Here is a 19,619-nt window from a genome sequence, read left to right as displayed (position 1 = left end):
AGCATCCAGAGTTGGTGCATAAGCGCTTATCAAGGTTGCATAGCGACCCTTCGCAAGGGGAATGCGCCAAGTCATCAGCCGCTCACTGATTCCCACAGGAGACTCTGGGATGTTCTGTAGCAATCTGCTTTTAATGGCAAAACCTACTCCATGTAGACGGCGGGTATCTTCTGGAAGGCCCCTCCAAAAGAAGGTGTATCCTTGCCCAACTTCTATTAGCGAGTCCTCTCCTGCGAGCCGGGTCTCACTCAAAGCTGCGATGTCGATGTTGTATTTGTTGAGCTCGCTCGCAACCAGGGCAGTGCGCCTGCGGGGTCGGTCAGTTCCAATCTGCACATCAAGAAGTGTGCGTACGTTCCATGAAGCCAAAATTAATAGTTTCGATTTATATTTTCGACCGCGTAATGGGATGCCTTGACGACAGCGGTGGGCCGCCCAGGAGTGTAGGGAACAGACAATGTTTGGGTCACCTTTTCTAGACCCTCCCCCCGACTGGGGGTGAGCAGTGCGGACCCTGAAGAGGGCTGCTCAGTCACACAAGAAGCTGCCGAAGGTGGACGCTGTTCCAACCCATCCACACAACGACCATCACGCTTGTGCCGCCTCCGTGCAGGGCTCAGGCTAGAGGCTGCCAGTCCGATCCAAGACCTGCCTCCGTCACATTTACCCTGTCGCCGAAGGGCTTGTACGGTGAAGTGATAGCATACGCAGAGAGTGGATTAATGTGAAGAGAGGGGTGCGCAGACCCTATCTCCACAGCTTCACTCCAGAATCCAATATCCAGTGGCAGGAGATGAACTCTAGACAACCAGATGGATGGTGGAGTTGCAGGGGGCTGCCAGGTCTCTGTCTGTTGAGCCTGCCTATCGCGTGTCCCCAACGCGGCCTTGTCTTGAGGAGACGAGATGCTCACGGAAGACTACCCACAGAGCAGTGGAGGCAGCAGTCTTAGTTGATGGCGGACTGTACTCGCCATGTCGAGGAGTATCATTGGCATAAATGGAGTTTTTGCAGCGGATCTAGTGATGCCACTCAACTAGTCCCTCCATACCTGATAGACCTCCGCTGTTGGTCCACGACTACTTATTCGTCTGGGGACCACCAAATGGAGCCCCCAGCTTATTTCGTAGCTTACCTTCATATCTGAAGGGTTGTCCATTATCCGCCACCGATGGACGTGGTTGGTAGCAGTCAGCTCTGCCCCAACATAAAAATAAAAATAAATATAGTGTAAATAAATGACTATATACATGAAAAATAACGGGTGTCTGAGAGTAACAGTCAGAAAGTCCCAGTTTGAGTCTTGAAGTGTGTGTGTGTGTGTGTGTGTGTGTGTGTGTGTTTGTGTGTGTGTGTGTGTGTAATATTTACAGTAGATCAATACTATAGATTACTGATGGAGAACAATGAGAGTTTAGACTGAGAAAGAAGATCTTGATGAGTGTGTTTGTGTTCAGAAGAGTGTGTAGAAGATTCCAGAAGACACGAGTGAACAGATGATGATGATGAAGATGATGATGATGATCAGTGATGAAGAAGATGATGATAGTGATGAAGATGAATATGTTCAGGTCTTCAGCTGCTGATGGATGTTGTGTGTTCTTGAACATGATGAAGGGTTTGATGAGAATTTCTCCTCAGTTTTGACATCAGAATCAAACTTTACAGGCTCGTCTGGATCACAGGAGACTAGAAATATACATATTAGATTATCATCATATACATTGCTTTGAATTTATACATTTAATATGTTCTTAATAACTTTTCTGTCAATTAAACACAATCTGTAAATGTTTCATAACTGCAGAAAGTCAGTCTGATGTATTTGTCTGAATGTGACACTTTATAACAGGAGAGAAAACAACAGTAAATCTGACAGTAAAACTAAAATATGATGAAGAATTGAAGTTCAATAATGATCAAACACTCACAGCTTGGCTTTAGCATCTTCATACTGTCACATCTCACAAGTCTCTGTCCTCTTTCCTCTGGTGATTCACTGGTTTGTGTCTCATTTCTGTCCTCCATTTTTCTCTCAGTCTTCTTGTTTTCTGCTGATCTGTGATTTCTGCTGATTTTCTTTCTCCTCTTCATTTGAATCTGTTCAATCACACAGACAGAGTTTCATTAAAGCGATATAACATCATATCACGAGACATCAGATCAACTCCTGATCAACATCTGCATGAGCTCAGTGTTATTACAGCATCTCAGATTAACTCTACAATATTCAGAATAATCAATGATGATGACAAATGACAAATATAGAAATGTGAGTTTATGTGTAAGTCCTGATAATAAACATCTTTCTCTTCTCACCTCATGTTTGATCATATTTGATTCATCAGAACGACACTTTACAGCTCCGACTGGATCAACAGAGACTGTAAATGAAGAAAACAACCCGTTATCATCATAATTATAATACAGAGACTGAACTGATGATATAGACTCAGATCATCTAACAGAGAACATGCACTTAAAATATAGAATTTAAAACATTTGTGATAAAATAGCAAATAATCCAGTCATCATATGAAGATAAAGCTCCTCAGTAAAGATGAGAAATGAAATATGAAACATGTTTCTCGCCTGTGAGAAGAAGAGAGATGTAGAATAATCCAGAGTTTATTAAATCACACTGAATATATAAAGATAAAGTCCTTATACAATTAGATAAAGGAAAATAACAAATTATTTAGGCAAATTATTTAGATTGTAAGTATTCCATGTAGTTACAGGGTAAGTATGACATTGCGGGCTGTAAATAAAGTGGTGCTTCTTACCCTCTTGTTTCATGTAGTTACAGGGCAAGTACAATAAAAACACATGTCATGTACACACACAATCTGACATCACTTGGAAAACCTTTACCTTTATATTACAATTTTTTTCAAAACAGATTTACAACATATTACACTTCTTATTCTTTATTATTTTTTTAAAATCAACTTTTCATTTCAAATACTAAAGTCCTGACAGAAAGTAGCATGTTTTGTCCTTTTTTGTTTCTCTTGCATGGCTTCCTCCTCCTCTTCTTTTTCTATCGTTCCACTGATTAGCCTAATCTTAAGGAGGAGTATTTTTCTATGCTGTATTATGTAACAAAAGAAAATACAGTAGGCTACACCCAGAAATGTTCTCATAATTTACTCATCTTTTCGCTACCGACCAACTGTCACCAGCGAGTGCATCAGAGTTGGCTTCACAGGGTCGGCTTGAATGGCTTCGCGTTTGGTGAAGCTTTAAAGGGGCATTCCACCCATAGGAACATTGTTTTTTATTGAAAGTGGGTCATATATGTAGTCGAAATGTAAAATAAATTTTGAATTTGGTGCCTTCGTGACCGAGGAAAGAAAAATTAACTTCAGGACGCATTTGTATGAAAGACAACAACTCCCACAATGCACCACATTGCACAGCTCTGCAAGCCACTCCCACTAATCCAGAAAGCGCATATCTGCCTATAAGAGAAATCACTCTTCCGTCTACAAGGCTAGCTACCACCAGAGCTTGAAATTCATTTCACACAAAATGTCTAACGTTAGTTAGTTGGCGAACTCATTAGTGCATTACTCCTCGTTTGTATTTCTTTCGAAAAGGTGAATTATTGCATGGTACCTGGATGTTCAGTCAGAACATATGCGGTGCGAAACTAGGATAGTTCACAACACAAACGTCCGTGTCCTCGTCTGATTCAGAGATTTCGTCCAGGAGAAATTGTCATCGTTTAAATTCTTTGCCGCAGACGGACTGTATCTCTGTGTTCGTAGTTGCATAGTGAGATCACCGGCGCCACCAGTCCGCCCTAACTCGAGCCAGTCCGGGCTCCTCGTCCGCGGCAGGCAGGTCTTCTGCCTCGGCTGCTCTTCGCTATAATGCGGCTTGTAAAGGTAGCCACAAACACCTGATTCAAGCATCAGACTTCCGAAATCCTCTTCTTCTATATCATATTGAGCACTCTCCTCCGCTATTGTCATTACTGTACATCTGTCTCCACAGCGTCTGTTAGCTTAGCTTCAAACAAGATGGAGGATATTGCTTTCAGTTTCAGAGAGTAAAGTCCCACCCACTGATCTGTAATAGGTCTGTAGCGTGAGCGGGTCCCGCCCCCTGGGAAAGATGAGGAACGAGTGTTGTAGTCTCAACAGAAATCCCCCCTCTTACACTTCCTCCTACAATGACGCAAAATGATGATTTTTGCGTCATTGTAGGAGGAAGTGTAAGAGGTAAATAACGGATTTCTCCCGTCTCAGGGGAAAATGAGAGAGTGTTGCACGACCATTCAATAGTATGACTGGGTTTCTAACAATGCAAAGCTTAGTGCAAATGGGTGGAGTGTCCCTTTAAGCGTTCATTGCATTCTCGCGGGAGTTTGATGTGAAACTCGCGTGAGAACTGGTGTCTGTTCTTCTGCATGGTTTGTTTTTCATTATTATTATTTGTATTTTGTTGTGAGCAACAATAAAAACATAAAAAAATAAAATAATTCGACATTCGGTTTTTCGGTGCGCTTACGTCACGCTTTACTAAACCCTCTCATGAACGCGCAGGTAACAGTTGGTCGGAAGCGATAGTCTACAGTTTAAAAAAATTAAATATTTGGTACTTTTCATACAAACGCTTATCGTTTCACTTCAGAAGACATTGATTCATCCATTGAGGTCGTATGGATTACTCTAGTTATTGTTGTATGACGCTGTTGTCAACTTTTAGGAACACATGAGCTTGCATTATATGCATTTACAGAGATTATTTATTTTTCTAAAAACATTTGTTTGTGTTAATCTGAAGAAGGAAATTTTGTATACATCTCGGATGACATGGGTAAAAGGGTAAAAGATGAGTAAATGGTGAGGACATTTCTGTACTGTATTTTCTTTTAACACATAATACAGAAGAGCAAGAGACATGTCATGGGATTCCTTCTTAAGATTCATCAGTGGAAAGAAAGAAAAAGAAGAAGAGGAACAAGAGGAGGAGGAAACCAAGCAAGAGAAACAAAGTGCTGTAAATCCGTTTTGAAATAAGTTGTTTTTCAAATAAAGTTTTCCGAGTGATATCAGATTGTGAGTGTGTGTATGTGTTTTTATTGTACCCTGTAACTAGGCTACATGAAACAAGAGGGTAAGAAGCACCACTTTAATTTACAGCCCGCAATGTCATACTTATCCTGTAACTACATGGAATACTTACAGTCTAAATAATTTGCCTAAATTGTTATTTTCCTGGTTGTTGCCCCTTTATTCCCAAAACTTTACATATTATTCCCCTATACTTACACGTACGTATAATGAAAGCCTTTCAATGACCAAAAAAGAATTCAGACTGACAAAATAATAAAAATGACATTCTTCTTCTTTTAAATAATAATAATGATAATACAAATAATAATAATAACGACATTCTTCTTCTAAATAACAATAAGCATCATTAATAATAAAAATCATAATAATAATAAGAAGAATATTACAAATTGTCATGCAATTATTAATGTGAATGAATGGTACTCCATCACATCATCATCACTATTGTACACCCCAATACATGTGAGATAATAAGAAATTAAATGCTAATTATTTCAAAACACGTAATGCATTGTGATAGGTCATTGCTCATCCAAGTTTCTCTTCTTTGCCATCTTCCGTGTGTCCATGGCGTAAAATGAGGGCGTGGGGGGAGCGGAGACTTGAATATATAGGGGCGTGTTATTCTAATGACGATCGTTTTCAGCCGCGGCATTTATCAAGGGCAGGTATTGCGTACACCTGGATTTCAAAGGTACGCACAGCTTCATAAATCAGGCGATGAGAGGAGTGTAAGCATAATCTTACGACAACATACAGTATACACCCGTTTCTACGCAAGATTGATAAATGAGGGCCATTGTTTCCATTGTTGCACATTTATTAATAACTAGAATTATCTTTGCTCATGTATGTCCCCTGTCAATGTGCACAAGTGTTCCTGGAGGGGTGTTCCCCAATTCTGCACATTTTGCGTGACTCCTTAATTAAACACACAATGAGTTAAAATTTGAACACGATGAGCTCATAGTCACGACTTCAGAAGAGGGAAGTAAGTTAGGACTTTTCCGATAGAACGTAAAGACAGCATAAAATTACCAGTAAGTTAATATCTATATTTTAAATCGTGGTATTGGGTTGCACTCTGCAGCAGACCCTGCACATAATTACATACAACACATTCATCTTACTAACACGCTCCACTGTTAGCTTAACTGCTACTATATGCCACAATCATTTTATAAATCTAATCTAACATATTGTATTGGATAACAACATGTTACACTCACCCGGGGGAGGGCGACTGTCGTAATCGTGCTCCTGCACCAGCAGCGCGGCATCAGCACTCTCCATTTCTGCTTTCTCCTGTACACAACAGACACCTCTTTTTGCCGTCCGTGTCTGGTGTAATTTAACTTCTCCCCAGTTGTTCCATGAAAACCGGGAAGGCACGGCCTGCGGTGTAAGATAATTTCGACTGGACTCTCTAACACGGACTTCATCCTCCGTTAAGTGCTTATACCCAGCAAACACAAAACGTTTTTACAACGATTCACAACGTTGTTTTTTGGTTGCAATTAGGTAATGTTGCAGTGCAACGTTTTAAAAACGTTTAAGAAACCACACCTAAAATAAAAAAAATAATGTAACCAAAAAAAAAACGTTTTAGAAACGTTGTGAAAATACCAACCAGGTATGTTTTCTTTAGGTAGTCAAAAAAAACGTAAATATCACGTTTGTCTACTACGAATGCAGACAGTATTAATACAACCATGCCAAATCTCCAATGGTACGTTCTGTTTGTGTATAAAATATAACAGTATAACATTTTAACATTGAAGCGATTCTTCATTGACCAAGTAGCCTAACAGACGAGACCGCTGCTGTACCTGATTATTGTTGTGGCAAAAATATTCATTAAACAATCATCAACTGCGTAAGAGACACTCTGAAATTCAAATGATCATTAAAAAGTAGTTTATTCTTGCAAGAAGGCCCAGTTGCAACACAGAAGTCACCAGTACAGTCTGTGGAACAAGTGCGACGACGAGAGGGAGGGCAGAGGAGTCTTTATACTGCTTTCAAGGTCTCCTGCTTACAGGCCCTTATCCAAACAAGGAGAGGCTTCCCTGCTAGTTTTCTGATACTGCTAAGTTTGATCTTACAAACTCACAAGTTCTAAATTTGGCGGCCTCTGACCCCAATCTGCCTCCTCCTGATGTCTCACCTGTTTCCCAGTGTTTAAAAACACACACACATTAGTCATATGTTGGCAGACCACATACAGTCCAGCAAAGAGTCATTTCAATGTCTTACTGAAAGTAAATGAAAATCAATACTGTAAATTAATGAAAATCGAAAATATCCCATAACATTATCAAGTATCAAAAGGACTTGGTGATATGTGAATGCTTATTCTCAGTTGTCTCTTCTCATTTAATAGCCTATACATTTTCTGATAACATTTTTTAGCTAATCATCACTGAACATGTCATACACACTTTTGGGAAAATGTTAATGTCCTTGCATTCATGCAGGCTGAGGGTGACGCTAATGATGATTGACATACTTTATGAAAATATGTTCATAATTATATCATGTAGTTTTTGCTATTTTATTTCTACACCTCGTTCACCATTTCTAAAGGTAGACCTATATATTATGTTATAATGTAGCCTATTATATATATAAATGACTTAAAACATTGTTTTACATTTTCAATGCTTTCATATTTTCATTCAATTTACAGTTTGCGATGGCCACAGGCCCACTATCCACTTAATAATATATCAAGTTTCATGATATTTTAGCTGATTATCAAATAATTCATTCCATCAATCTAAATGTAAATGTTGCGTGACTTTTATGTATTTTAATGGGCGCGCGCGCTGAACATTCAAGCCGCATTTGAACTGGAGCGGAGGGCGTTACCATGGAAACGAGACGGCAGCTCAACTGACAATCAGTGAAACTCCGTCTATCACTGTTGTTTTAACAACTTTAAAGCCACACCGCGGAACTTTTGCGGGCGCTAGGGGCGCTAGACCTGTAACTTTCACGTCTAGCGCCCCTAGAGGCCACAAGCGCCGCAGCACTGTCGCAAAAGTCTGCTCCATGAGTATATCAGAGCCTATGGTCACGTGATGGCCGTAAAGCGATACGTTCTCCAGGTCACATGACCTGGCCAACGACGGTCCGTCTTCTCCAAACTTACATAGGCGGTATTTCAAGAGGGCAGCCCCGCTCGGAGCATTAATAGTATCAAACGCTGTATATTGGCCTGAGGAATCATTTAAAATAACTCGTATGCGTCAACTCTTTAGGTCACAAAGTCCGCGGTGTGGCTTTAAGGTAAGTTTAGTACATAAAATTACACAAATAGTACATACAAATGTTTCTGAGACTTTCTTTCATGTAAATCACTCGCTTCCGTTGAATATTTACTTAATAGAAATGGTTTAGTGTCTTCGAAAAAGTCCGTTAGCATCTAACTAACTTTAGCTAGCTAACGTTAGAGGTAACGTTAGGTTGACTGTAGGCTTGAGCTGTAAGTTTGGGCTTTTCATCACTTATGTGTAGATGAGATATTTTGATAGTTTTGTAAAGGTTTTGCTGACAATTGGTCAATGGATGAATGGAAATAAGCTAATTTATTTAACCTAAAAGTACGCTCTGTATGGTTCATAGTTATCATGTATCGTCACACCATTACGCCCACCTGGAGGGCAAAATAAGGCTTTCCTCCACTGCCCAGGTTTGTAGTTAGTATTAATGTAGTAAAACAGTGTTATTAAAAGATCAAATTAAATATATAGCCTACCGCTTATTCATGATGCATACTTTGTACAGGTAAGCAGATGAACACAGAACAAATTATTTACAACAAAATAATATTGTTTGTCTTCTCCCCTTTACAGTATTGTTTGCCATCTAGTCCTGATCACAGAGTTTAGCTCCAAACCCAATTAAGCAGACCTGAGCAGCTGATCCAGGACCACCAGAAACTCTGCAGGACTTTGGTCTCAGTGTTCCAGTGTTCAGGTGTCCCAGTGTTGTAAGTTCAGAACATATTGCAGGAGATCTCAACATTGTCTCTCAAGGTCCACTTACATGCAGAGGTTTAGTCCTGCACACCTGAACAAGCTAATCAAGGTGCTAAACTCTGGGTGCATATCACTCAGGTCTCTAGCTCAGTAGTCAGTGGTTAAGGGCCGTCTTTATCACAAAATCCTTAAAGTGCACTGAAACATTCGCTCCCTAAAAACTCACTATGTTATCGGAAGTTCTGAAGCACAAAACTTTATCACATGAGACAGTTCACTACAAAATGACATGTGATAGCTGATTTTAAAACACAAACCAATATTATATTTCAGCATTATAAACATAACATCTCTAGACAGGTAATGTCTAATCAAGCAAAAATTTACAATTTATCTATGACTGAAATCTTCCACAAGTATGTAGAGGGAAAACTCAAGTGTATACTTCACATTTTGGACAACCATTTACATTTACATTTTGGTTATTGTTCTCTTTCTCACTTTAGATGCTGGAGAAAAAACAGCCTGGCTAAAGCATTCAAAGTGGAAACTTCTGTCGTGGCTCAATAATCCAGGATTGGGATGGTGGAAGGAGAAGATCAGAGATCAGTCAGAGATCTACTGGTGCCCCTGAGGAACTGATTTACCTAATGCGTCAAACATTACCAAACATTTTCATCACTCACCTTCATGTCGTTGCAAACCTGTAAGACTTTCGTTCATCTTTGAAACACAAATGTAGATCTTTTTAATGAAATCTGAGAGCTTTCTGTCCCTCCATTTCACAGTTTATGCAACTACAACTTTCAAGCTTCAGAAAGGTAGTAAAGACATTATAACAATAATCAATATGACTCCAGTGGTTTAACCTCAACTTTATGAAGTGAAGTGAATGCTGTGTGTGTGCAAAAAAAAACATTGCATCTTTATTCACAAAATATACATCTTTGACACGTGTTCACGGAGCACCACGATTCATCAGGGTTGTGTTGGCGAGAGAGCCGGCCATCTCATGGTGCAACATGCGTCGGAGATACATAATTTGTGAATAAAGATGTAATTGTATGCGCACATAAGACATCTGTTAAAAATATCTTCATTTGTGTTCTTCACAAAAGTCGTAAGGGTTTGGAGTGACATGAGGTAATTAATGACAGAATTTATGTTTTTGTGTGAACTATCCCTTTAATGTTTCCTAATGTGGTTATAATTGGCCATTTTTCTGTTTTATAAACATTTTCAATATTTTAAAGATTTATTGTTTTGAAAAAAAATGCTTATACAGAAAAGATAGATTAATTTGAACAAAAGTCGCAGTAAAAACTTTTAAATTGTTTAAAAAAAATTATGTTTCAAATAAATGCTGCTCTTTTGAAAGTTCTATTCAAAGAATACTGAAAACTGTATCGTAGTTTCCACAAAAATATGAAGCCATACAACTGATAATAATCATAAATGTTATATATATAATAGATTGTATCATTATTTATTCTAGAATTAGTAATACATTACAGAAATGCACTCATTAATTAAAATCATTAATCATATCATATCAATCATCAATAAATTCTAAAGAATTTGTTTAACTTTTATGTTTTGTGTCCAGTGATTTTTCAATGTTTTTAACGGGTCCCAGAAAGAATTGTGTTAAAGATGAGTTTATAGCCCACTGGATCGATTACTCTTCACACTGGATTCTTTGAAGACGGACGTGGCAGCAGTTGCAGAACGGCTACAAACGCTTACAGGCTACATCCAAGGATGGAAACATCTCAGGTTTTAGTGATTAACACGTTCTTTCAGTGAATTTTTCGGGTGAAAGCGGTAAAAACCAATAGGAAAAAAAGTACCACATAAGACGTGATATTGACATTTTGAAAATGTTGAACATGACGCATATCGTCGAAGCAACTTTAAAAAAACTGTTTCATCAATGGTGTGAAAATACGTGTTTATAACGTTAAAAAAATGTTTCAGCCACGTTGTGAAAATACGTATTTATAACGTTTAAAAAACCCGACATCTGTCGTATTAAATTCGTAAGGTAAAAACGTTGTGACAACTTTTTCACGACGTGAAAAAAACGTTTTTGCAACGTTTTTGTGTTTGCTGGGTAGAACACAAAAAAGTGCTGCCTTTCCTGACTATAAACGTCGGCCCCTCCTCTTTCATATAGCCCAAATCCAACGCCTCTTCAACATATCGTCGCAAGGAAAGCTGTGGAACGATATAAATAAGGTTGTTTCTATTTCGAGTTGAAACATAAAGATGCGCAACAAGTCTGACTGCTTTTAGTCTCCGTCATTGTTCTCCGACTGCTACTGCTAGCGCTTTCACCGGAAAAGAGTTTACCCTACTTCCGGTCTCGGTGGCCATTTTTGTGAAATAGGCCTATTAGCTATTTATAGTTATCAGAAAACACTCGCTGTTCACAGGATTGACTGGTTTTGGGTACCAGACAAAACATATATCTTCTGGCAGGATTCTGTATTTTGTCTATTTTGCAAGTGTTAGAACTGCTAATAGGAAAGTGAAAAAGAATGAGTGCAGACCTAGTTTTCCTTCAACATCCAATGCAACTTCTACATGGACAAATTTTTTTAAATAAAAACAAGAGTTGTATAGGTATAATTTATGTTTGTCTACAAAATTAAAGTATTTAGGCAGAAACCTGTTGATTTACTGGTTTTGAGGAATATGAGAAAATTCAATTCAGTCTGTGACTGTCCAAACTTTACAATGTGCTGTAATTACCGCTTCTCTCCACTAAGTGTTGCACTTGCGCAGGAGAATATCACAGGTGCTTCAGTGCTTCATAACCGAGCGACAGGCAAACAGTCGAGTTACAAAACATCAACATCACTCTGAACTTAATGGGGTCATATAATGGTACATGTACTTTTACAAGTTGATTGTACTGAAATGTGTGTTGGCAGTGCCTGTACACAACCATCATATAATGATAAAAATCCACCCAGTGTTTTTTTTTTTAATCTTCTTATATGTTTTCCCGTCTCAAATCAAGCCGTTCGACCTTGTGACGTCACACGGTCGGACGCCCCTCCCACGATTGTTGATTGACAGCAGCGTTTCAACACAGATGTTCCTAAATCCGAACCGCTGAAGACGTGGCTGAGTTTGTTTTCGAAGGGAATAGCTCGAGGGAGCTTAGAAAGAAACAAATCACAGTGACAGATGGACTTTAAATATCCATCCAGTCCATATCTCATCTGAATAACACAAAACGCTTGAGACAACTTCACAACATGATGCCAGTTTCTTATTGTCATGCATTGATATGCACAGATCACTTGTTCTATTTCTGATTCTGAAAAATTATTTAAACCTTAAATATATGTAAAATATAAAGTCATTTATTTTTCTTAGTGTTTTCATAAACCCATTTGGTTTAATCTAAATATATAGCATAGGTCCTGTTATTTTTAACATCCATTATGTCATTGACCCATGTATGTTCAAAAATATATATGAGAAAAGTGAACTCATATAAAAATATTTTTTATAAATATATTTTCACATCATTCGTTACACTGAACCTGTGTGTGGTGCGCCATCGTGTGGTGAATAAGGAAACTACAGGGAAGTTTATCAATACATAATGGACATGTATTAATCTTGTATTGTATTGATCTGTATTGATCTGACCTGAGTATGTATAAATCTCTCCTCTCTTCCTTTTCTGGTGATGTTCATGCTGCAAAATCTTCCTACTTCCACAACAAGATCAACAGCTCCTCCAACACATGATCACTCTTCAAGACATTCAACTCTCTCCTCTGTCCACCTCCACCACCACCCACCTCCTCTTTAACTGCTGACGACTTTGCGAACTTCTTCACCAACAAAACAACAACTATCAGCAGTCAGTTCTCAGCTCCACACACACAGGAACCCAGACTGACCCCTTCCACAGCCAATAACCCTCTGTCCACCTTTTCTCAGCTAACCGAGGAAGAAGTATCTACACTTCTCCTCTCCAGTCACCCTACCACCTGCCCTCTAGACCCCATCCCCTCACACCTTCTACAAGCCATCTCTCCCACACTTCTCCCAGCACTCACACACATCATCAACTCATCCCTCCATACTGGCACTTTCCCCACAGCATTCCAGCAGACTCGGGTTACTCCACTGCTTAAAAAACCAACACTAAACACATCATTTGTAGAGAATTACAGACCTATCTCTCTCCTACCATTCATTGCGAAAACACTTGAAATGCTGTTTTCAACCAAGTAACATCCTTCTTGTCTCTAAACAACCAGCTGGATGTCAACCAGTCCGGCTTCAAGAAAGGGCATTCAACTGAGACTGCACTACTGTCGGTCACAGAAGCCCTACGGATCGCAAAAGCTGCTTCCAAATCTTCAGTCCTCATTCTCCTGGATCTGTCTGCTGCCTTCGACACTGTGAATCATCAGATCCTTACGTCCAGCCTCTCATCACTGGGCATCACAGGAACTTCACTCCACTGGTTTGAGTCCTATCTCACAGGTAGGTCCTTCAAGGTCGCATGGAGAGGCGAGGTATCCAGAGCACATCAACTGACCACAGGGGTTCCCCAGGGTTCAGTTCTTGGACCCCTCCTCTTCTCCATCTACACCACATCACTGGGACACATCATACAAGCACACGGTTTCTCCTACCACTGCTATGCTGATGACACACAGCTCTTCCTCTCATTTCAACCAGATGATCCCACAGTAGCTGCACGGGTCTCAAGCTGTCTGGCGGACATCTCGGCATGGATGAAGGAACATCACCTGCAGCTCAACCTGGCAAAGACTGAGCTTCTCGTCCTCCCTGCCAATCCGTCTCTACAGCACGACTTCACTATCCAGCTAGACTCATCATCAATCACCCCATCAAAGTCGGTCAGAAATCTTGGAGTAACATTTGATGACCAGCTGACCTTCACAGATCACATTTCAAAGATAGCTCGATCATGCTGGTTTGCACTGCACAACATCAGGAAGATCAGGTCTTTCCTAACTGAGCATGCAACACAACTTCTCGTCCAGGCCCTGGTCATCTCTAGGCTTGACTACTGCAATGCTCTTCTGGCCGGACATCCAACATGTGCAACTAAACCCCTACAGATGATCCAGAACGCTGCAGCTCGTCTTGTCTTCAACGAGCCCAAGAGGGCCCATGTCACTCCTCTGTTCATCTCACTGCACTGGCTACCTCTCGCTGCTCGCATCAAGTTCAAGGCATTGACGCTTGCTTACAGATCTATCACAGGCTCAGCTCCCTCCTACTTTCACTCACTCCTACGAGTCTACATCCCTACCAGACGCCTACGATCGGTCAACGAGCGACGTCTCGTGATTCCATCACAGAGAGCCACAAAATCACTCTCCAGAACATTCTCATTCACAGTTCCAGGCTGGTGGAACGCTCTCCCCACCCTCATCCGGAATGCAGAATCCCTGGCAACCTTCAAGAGACAGCTGAAAACCCATCTCTTCCGTGAGCACTTAACCACATAAAAAAATAAAAAATAAATAACCCCCCCCCCTCTCCCATTTCCCTCTAAAACCTCACTTATCGGGCTTATGCTACTCTGAATAATGCCTGAACTTGAATAATGTAACACTTGGTATTTTAACGTGATATGTTATAACCAGAATATCTAAGAGCTCTATTCAGTCTCTGCTTTCTTTTCCTCGTAATTATTTTCTTTTTTCCCTTTTCATTCTGTTTTAATAAAAATGACAACATATACTGCACATTTGTGGTCTGTTCACCCAATTTAATTTACAATATATATTCCATTAATAATTCACTGGAATACATGAAGAATCTCTCGTTGTTCTCCTCAAATCCTCATGTCTCTTTCCAAGGTTTGTTTTCACAGTTAGCCTAAATACCATATATTATCTGTCAAAATGACGGATATCACTTTGAAATACTATCACATAATGCTGAAGTAATTATGTTTGTCACTTTGTTTGTCAATTATGTTTAGACATTTTGTCTATCTCGGCTCAACTCTGACAGCAAACAAAAGCCTTGATGCTGAACTGAATACCAGGATCGGTCGTGCCTCAACAACCTTTGGGCGTCTTCATTCTCGTGTCTGGAACAACAGCCACCTTTCTCTCAAAGTAAAGGTGCACGTATATGAATCTTGTGTGCTCTCTGTTTTATTATATGGAAGTGAAACGTGGCCTACATACCGGCGGGAGGAGTACAAGCTTAATGCTTTCCACTTCCGTTGTCTACAACAGATCATTGGCCTGTCATGGCAGGATCGGGTCCCGAACACCACCGTGCTAAAGCTCACTAACAGCAGTGACATGTACACCGCGATCCGGAGGAGACGTCTTGGATGAATCGGCCATGTACGTCATATGCCGGATGAACGTATCCCAAAGTCCATCTTCCATGGGGAGTTAATCGCCCTTGTGGCCGACCCAAGCTCCGTTTCAAGGATGTCGTCAAGCGGGATATGAATGTCTTTAACATCAACCCTGACCGATGGCATCATATTGCGGAAGACAGGGCAGCTTGGTGGTCTGCGCTGACAGAGGGCATGACTCTGTCATGCCAAGCTTACATTAGCTTTTGCACAGAAAGACGGCATGCTAGTGTTGTGGAAAAATTCATCTTTTCTTTGTATTTTATTTTCAACGATTTAACAAACGAATGCCATGCGTTCTTTGGCTGTATTTTGAGTTTCTTTTATGATATTGATACAGCTGCAGGGTGTGTGTGTGTGAGATTTCAGAGGTAAGGAGATTCCCGTGCTGGGGAGGGGTCAAGGGGGGTCCCTTTTGTTCCTTGTGCTGTGAAGGGTGACAAGAGATAACACTATAAAAATGCTGGCCAACCTCTGCTCTGGGTCTCACTCCGCCTGCAGCTGGACTGTGGATGGACTGGGAACATTCTTGCAAGAATAAATATCTTTTAAGGACAATTTGAATCCTGATGTCTCTTATGCCTGATGCTGTTTTGTTAGTTACTTGTTTTTGCCTCAACAAGTTGGTGTCAGAAGTGCGAACCATGAGGTTTCTTCTGGCCCTGAGAAAGCGTATTGACGGACTGATCACCCTAAAGCACAAAAGGCTTTAGTCTTACCTCGCCGAATTGAGAGAGAAGAGCCAAAACTGCTATCAGGGCCAGGAGGAACCCACTGGATTCAGAAAGAACTCGGAGGCAGTAAAAGCATCTTGGGTAAGAGACAGTTAAATTATTTTGATAATTGTGAGTGAACGTGAACCATATTGGCTGAGTTTTGCTTTGGTACGAGCGAGAGGTGATTCAGATAATCACAATTTTTGGGGGAAGAAATTGATCTGACAGATTCGGATCGGTTTCTACCACACTTAGCTCGTTGGTGGACGGAAGTGCCACAGGTGATTCAGGTGGACGGAAGTGCCACAGGTGATTCAGATAATCACAGTTGCTGATTAGTTAGTTTTACTCAAAATCTCTGTAACCTGAGGAAATCTCGTACAAGTGGACGGAAGAGCCACATCAAATCAATTAAGTGAATCAGAATTAATCGAGCGCTAGAAAGTGCTTATGGGAAGATTTTGAGTAAAACGTAATTACAAACTGAAACCCGACCGATCTTGGGGTAAGGGAAAGATCGGATCTGTTGAAGACGTTTGACAGATATTGTAAGACACGTGTCGAAATTGTGAAATCCAGAAGGGAGATTCAGCCAATATGGGGTCATCTCAAAGCAAGCTTGAACAAAATTTTATAGGCTACACCAGTTTTTCTGTAAAATGGAAAAAGTACGGCCAGAAATGCATACAAGAAATTGGGAAACGGATAATTGTTTAAGAAAGGGTTGTTGTAGTTTGTTCATGAGTGTAAAACTGTGAACGGACAGTGAATTGTTGGATGGGAAAGAAGCAGATAAAGGAGAACAGAGTCGATACAGAAGGAACTTGAATGTAGGGAAAGATAGAATGTTTTTCCTGATGGAAATTACAAACAGTGAATTGTTGGATTGCAGATAGAACAGAACAGATACAGAAGGAACTGGCATGTAGGGAATGATAGAGTTCATGGAACTATTTATGAATGCCTGATTAAGTCAAATTAAGTTGAAATGGTATGAAAAGTGAATTTTAGAAAAAGAAAAAAAATAAGGCATTGAGTATGATTAACAGGGATTAACATGATATAAAGATAAGGAATGTTTCATTAAGCAAAACGGGAAAAAATTATATATTTTAGAGATAAAATAATGATTGAAATGACGATGTGAATACATTTTATTGTATTAATGTTATGAAAACAAGAGTATTGAAGAATAGATTGCCATATTTTTGTAACAAGAGTTGAAGGTGCAAGCATCTAGGATAGCTGTGTGTAATTTAGAGACTGAGAACAAGATTTAGGGAATCTTGTGGTTTCTGTGAAACAGTAGAGATGGGGACTGAATAATCATAATACAATCTTGTGATTTAAGTTGAATCTGCAAACTAACCACTTGATAGAAGAATAAGCTTTTAAAACCAGTGTTGATGAAATGAATGACACGTTAAAGTTTTAATACTGTATGAAGAGTAACTGAACAGTCCTGATAAATAGTGAGATAAAAGAGAGCAAATGCTGTAAGCAGTTCTGCTCATGCTCTGAAGAGATTTGCAGATGATGTTTAGTAAAAGTTTGATTGTGATTGGAAAGATAAACAATAACTTAACTGGCTCCGAACAAAGAAAGTGCCAAAATTACACAAATTTAAAGAAAAGTCTGTGTTAATATGGGTTAGAAAGTAGATCAATGTTAATATGATGAAGATTATAATTTGGCTATTGTAATTGAATTTGCAAACGAGACTTTAATAGAAAAATACAGACAACTGCTTATCAGTGGCTCTGTTTACATTTTCATCACACACACACACTGCTCTTTGGGGGTGTAAAGTAGGGTGGAGATGTTAGAAAGATCAGAGTAATAAGACTATAGGCAGGATAACAGAGAGTGTTTTATTGCGGTCAGCGGGGTCATTCAGTGACTATAAATGCCCACTATACGACTGTAAGAGTAAATGAGGGAGAAATAAAGTTGATGGATGGAACTTTTGAAAGTTGTATGAAGATTTAAAGATTTAAGTGTAAGGAATTCCTTTTGAAAGGAAAGAACTATAAAAAGTACCGGTTGACGTAAAATTACAGATAAGACTAAATGAGTTGTAAAATGATTGTGTTTTGAATGAAACGCTTTGATAAGGTGTTTAGATGATATAGAGAGACGAATCTAACAAATGATTTATAATGATAATAAAAAATGCATCACGAGCAGAGAGCGCAGCCTCAAAAGTTAGTATGAATCATAGAAGCAGATTGATAAAACTCCTAGAGAAAACATTGAAGTCAGGTATTAAATTATGGTAATTAAAAACCTGACAACTAAAATTGAAATGAAATTTGAAAATTTTATCATTTCTTTAAGATAAAATAAGCAGAAGCAGTGTTACAGGATTAACAGTTGCTAAATGTAAAATACATGAGAAAGGCATTTGATTAAACAAAAGCTTGTTAATGTTGATTTCAAAAGATAAGCTTGTGATTTGGCTGAAACAAGTTGCTTATCTAAATCTGGCATGTGCTGTGATTGAAACTGCCACAGTTTCAGTGCAACAGAGACTCATTCTGAGTGGAAATTTGTAATGTCTGAATTACAAATACATGTAATTTATGGAAAAGATGCCTTAAGATGGGCTAGAGTTAAAGTCTGAAGTTAAAAGTTTATGAGAAATGCAGTGTACCAGTCCTGAATGCTTCAAGAGTCTCTCTCATTCAATGTCAGCTGAAAGCTGTTGTCTGAGCCTGTTTAAAGCACAGTGTTTCAGTTGAAAAGAAACATAGACATGGATGTTAAAAGAAATCATGCTACAAGGCAGTTCAGATTTCATACATGTAAAGGGAAATTTGTAAATGTAAAACTGAATGACTTTAAAGAAGTCTTAAACGATAGAAGTGACATTTTTGACTAGTTAAGGACCAGTAACTTTGTCTCATTTTAGTCTCCACCATGCAGGGCCGATGGCTCCGGCCACAGATGTAACAGTACACTGAATGGACGTTGTGATAACTAAATTCACTGAGTGTAAGCTCAGTATTGCGATTTTGCTGATTTGAAGATGTTTAAAATATTTAAGTGATTAAATACTGCTGTTATTAACCTGTCTCCCTGTGTTAACACTATTAGGCAGTCCAGAGTGCTCTGGTGACTCTTGAGTGTGCCTTTCCTAAGCTCCAGAACTGATTATGTTGAAGAAAATGGTCAAAGATTCTGTTATGGGGAAGAGCGGTTACCAGTGTGCACGAAGTGATATCACTCAAAGACGGGTAAGATTCTCTAGGCCAGAGGTCAACCTAAGACAGAGGGTCACGCCGACACTGGGCAGCTGCAGAATGGCGGTGTTTTATGTGAGTTGGGTATGAGAGTGGCGCTGATTGACTGAGTGGCCACCAGCATCAGCAGATCATTGAGAGGCCAGATGGGCTGTGAGGAGTTACGGCATGTCTGACCCAGAAAATGTGAGTTCCTCTATATACCA

General features: G+C 39.6%; 1 protein-coding gene across 1 annotated transcript in view; it reads right to left on the bottom strand.

Moving 5' to 3' along the window:
- Positions 1–2,357, bottom strand: part of LOC311096824 (uncharacterized protein) — a 160,273-nt gene extending 157,916 nt beyond the window's left edge. Inside the window, exons 1-2 of the mRNA XM_084136227.1 lie at positions 2,320–2,357; positions 1,932–2,100 (exon numbers count right to left, since the gene is read on the bottom strand). Coding sequence (XP_083992353.1) covers positions 1,932–2,100; positions 2,320–2,334 — 184 coding nt within the window. The 5' untranslated portion in view covers positions 2,335–2,357. The remainder of the gene's footprint in view (positions 1–1,931; positions 2,101–2,319) is intronic.
- Positions 2,358–19,619: the final 17,262 nt, after the last annotated feature.

This window comes from Abramis brama (genome assembly GCF_963993115.1).
Source record: "Abramis brama genome assembly, chromosome: 15".
NCBI classification, from domain to species: domain Eukaryota; kingdom Metazoa; phylum Chordata; class Actinopteri; order Cypriniformes; family Leuciscidae; genus Abramis; species Abramis brama.
The sequence above is the reverse complement of the archived record's forward strand: the minus strand, read 5'-3'. Positions and strand labels throughout refer to the sequence as shown.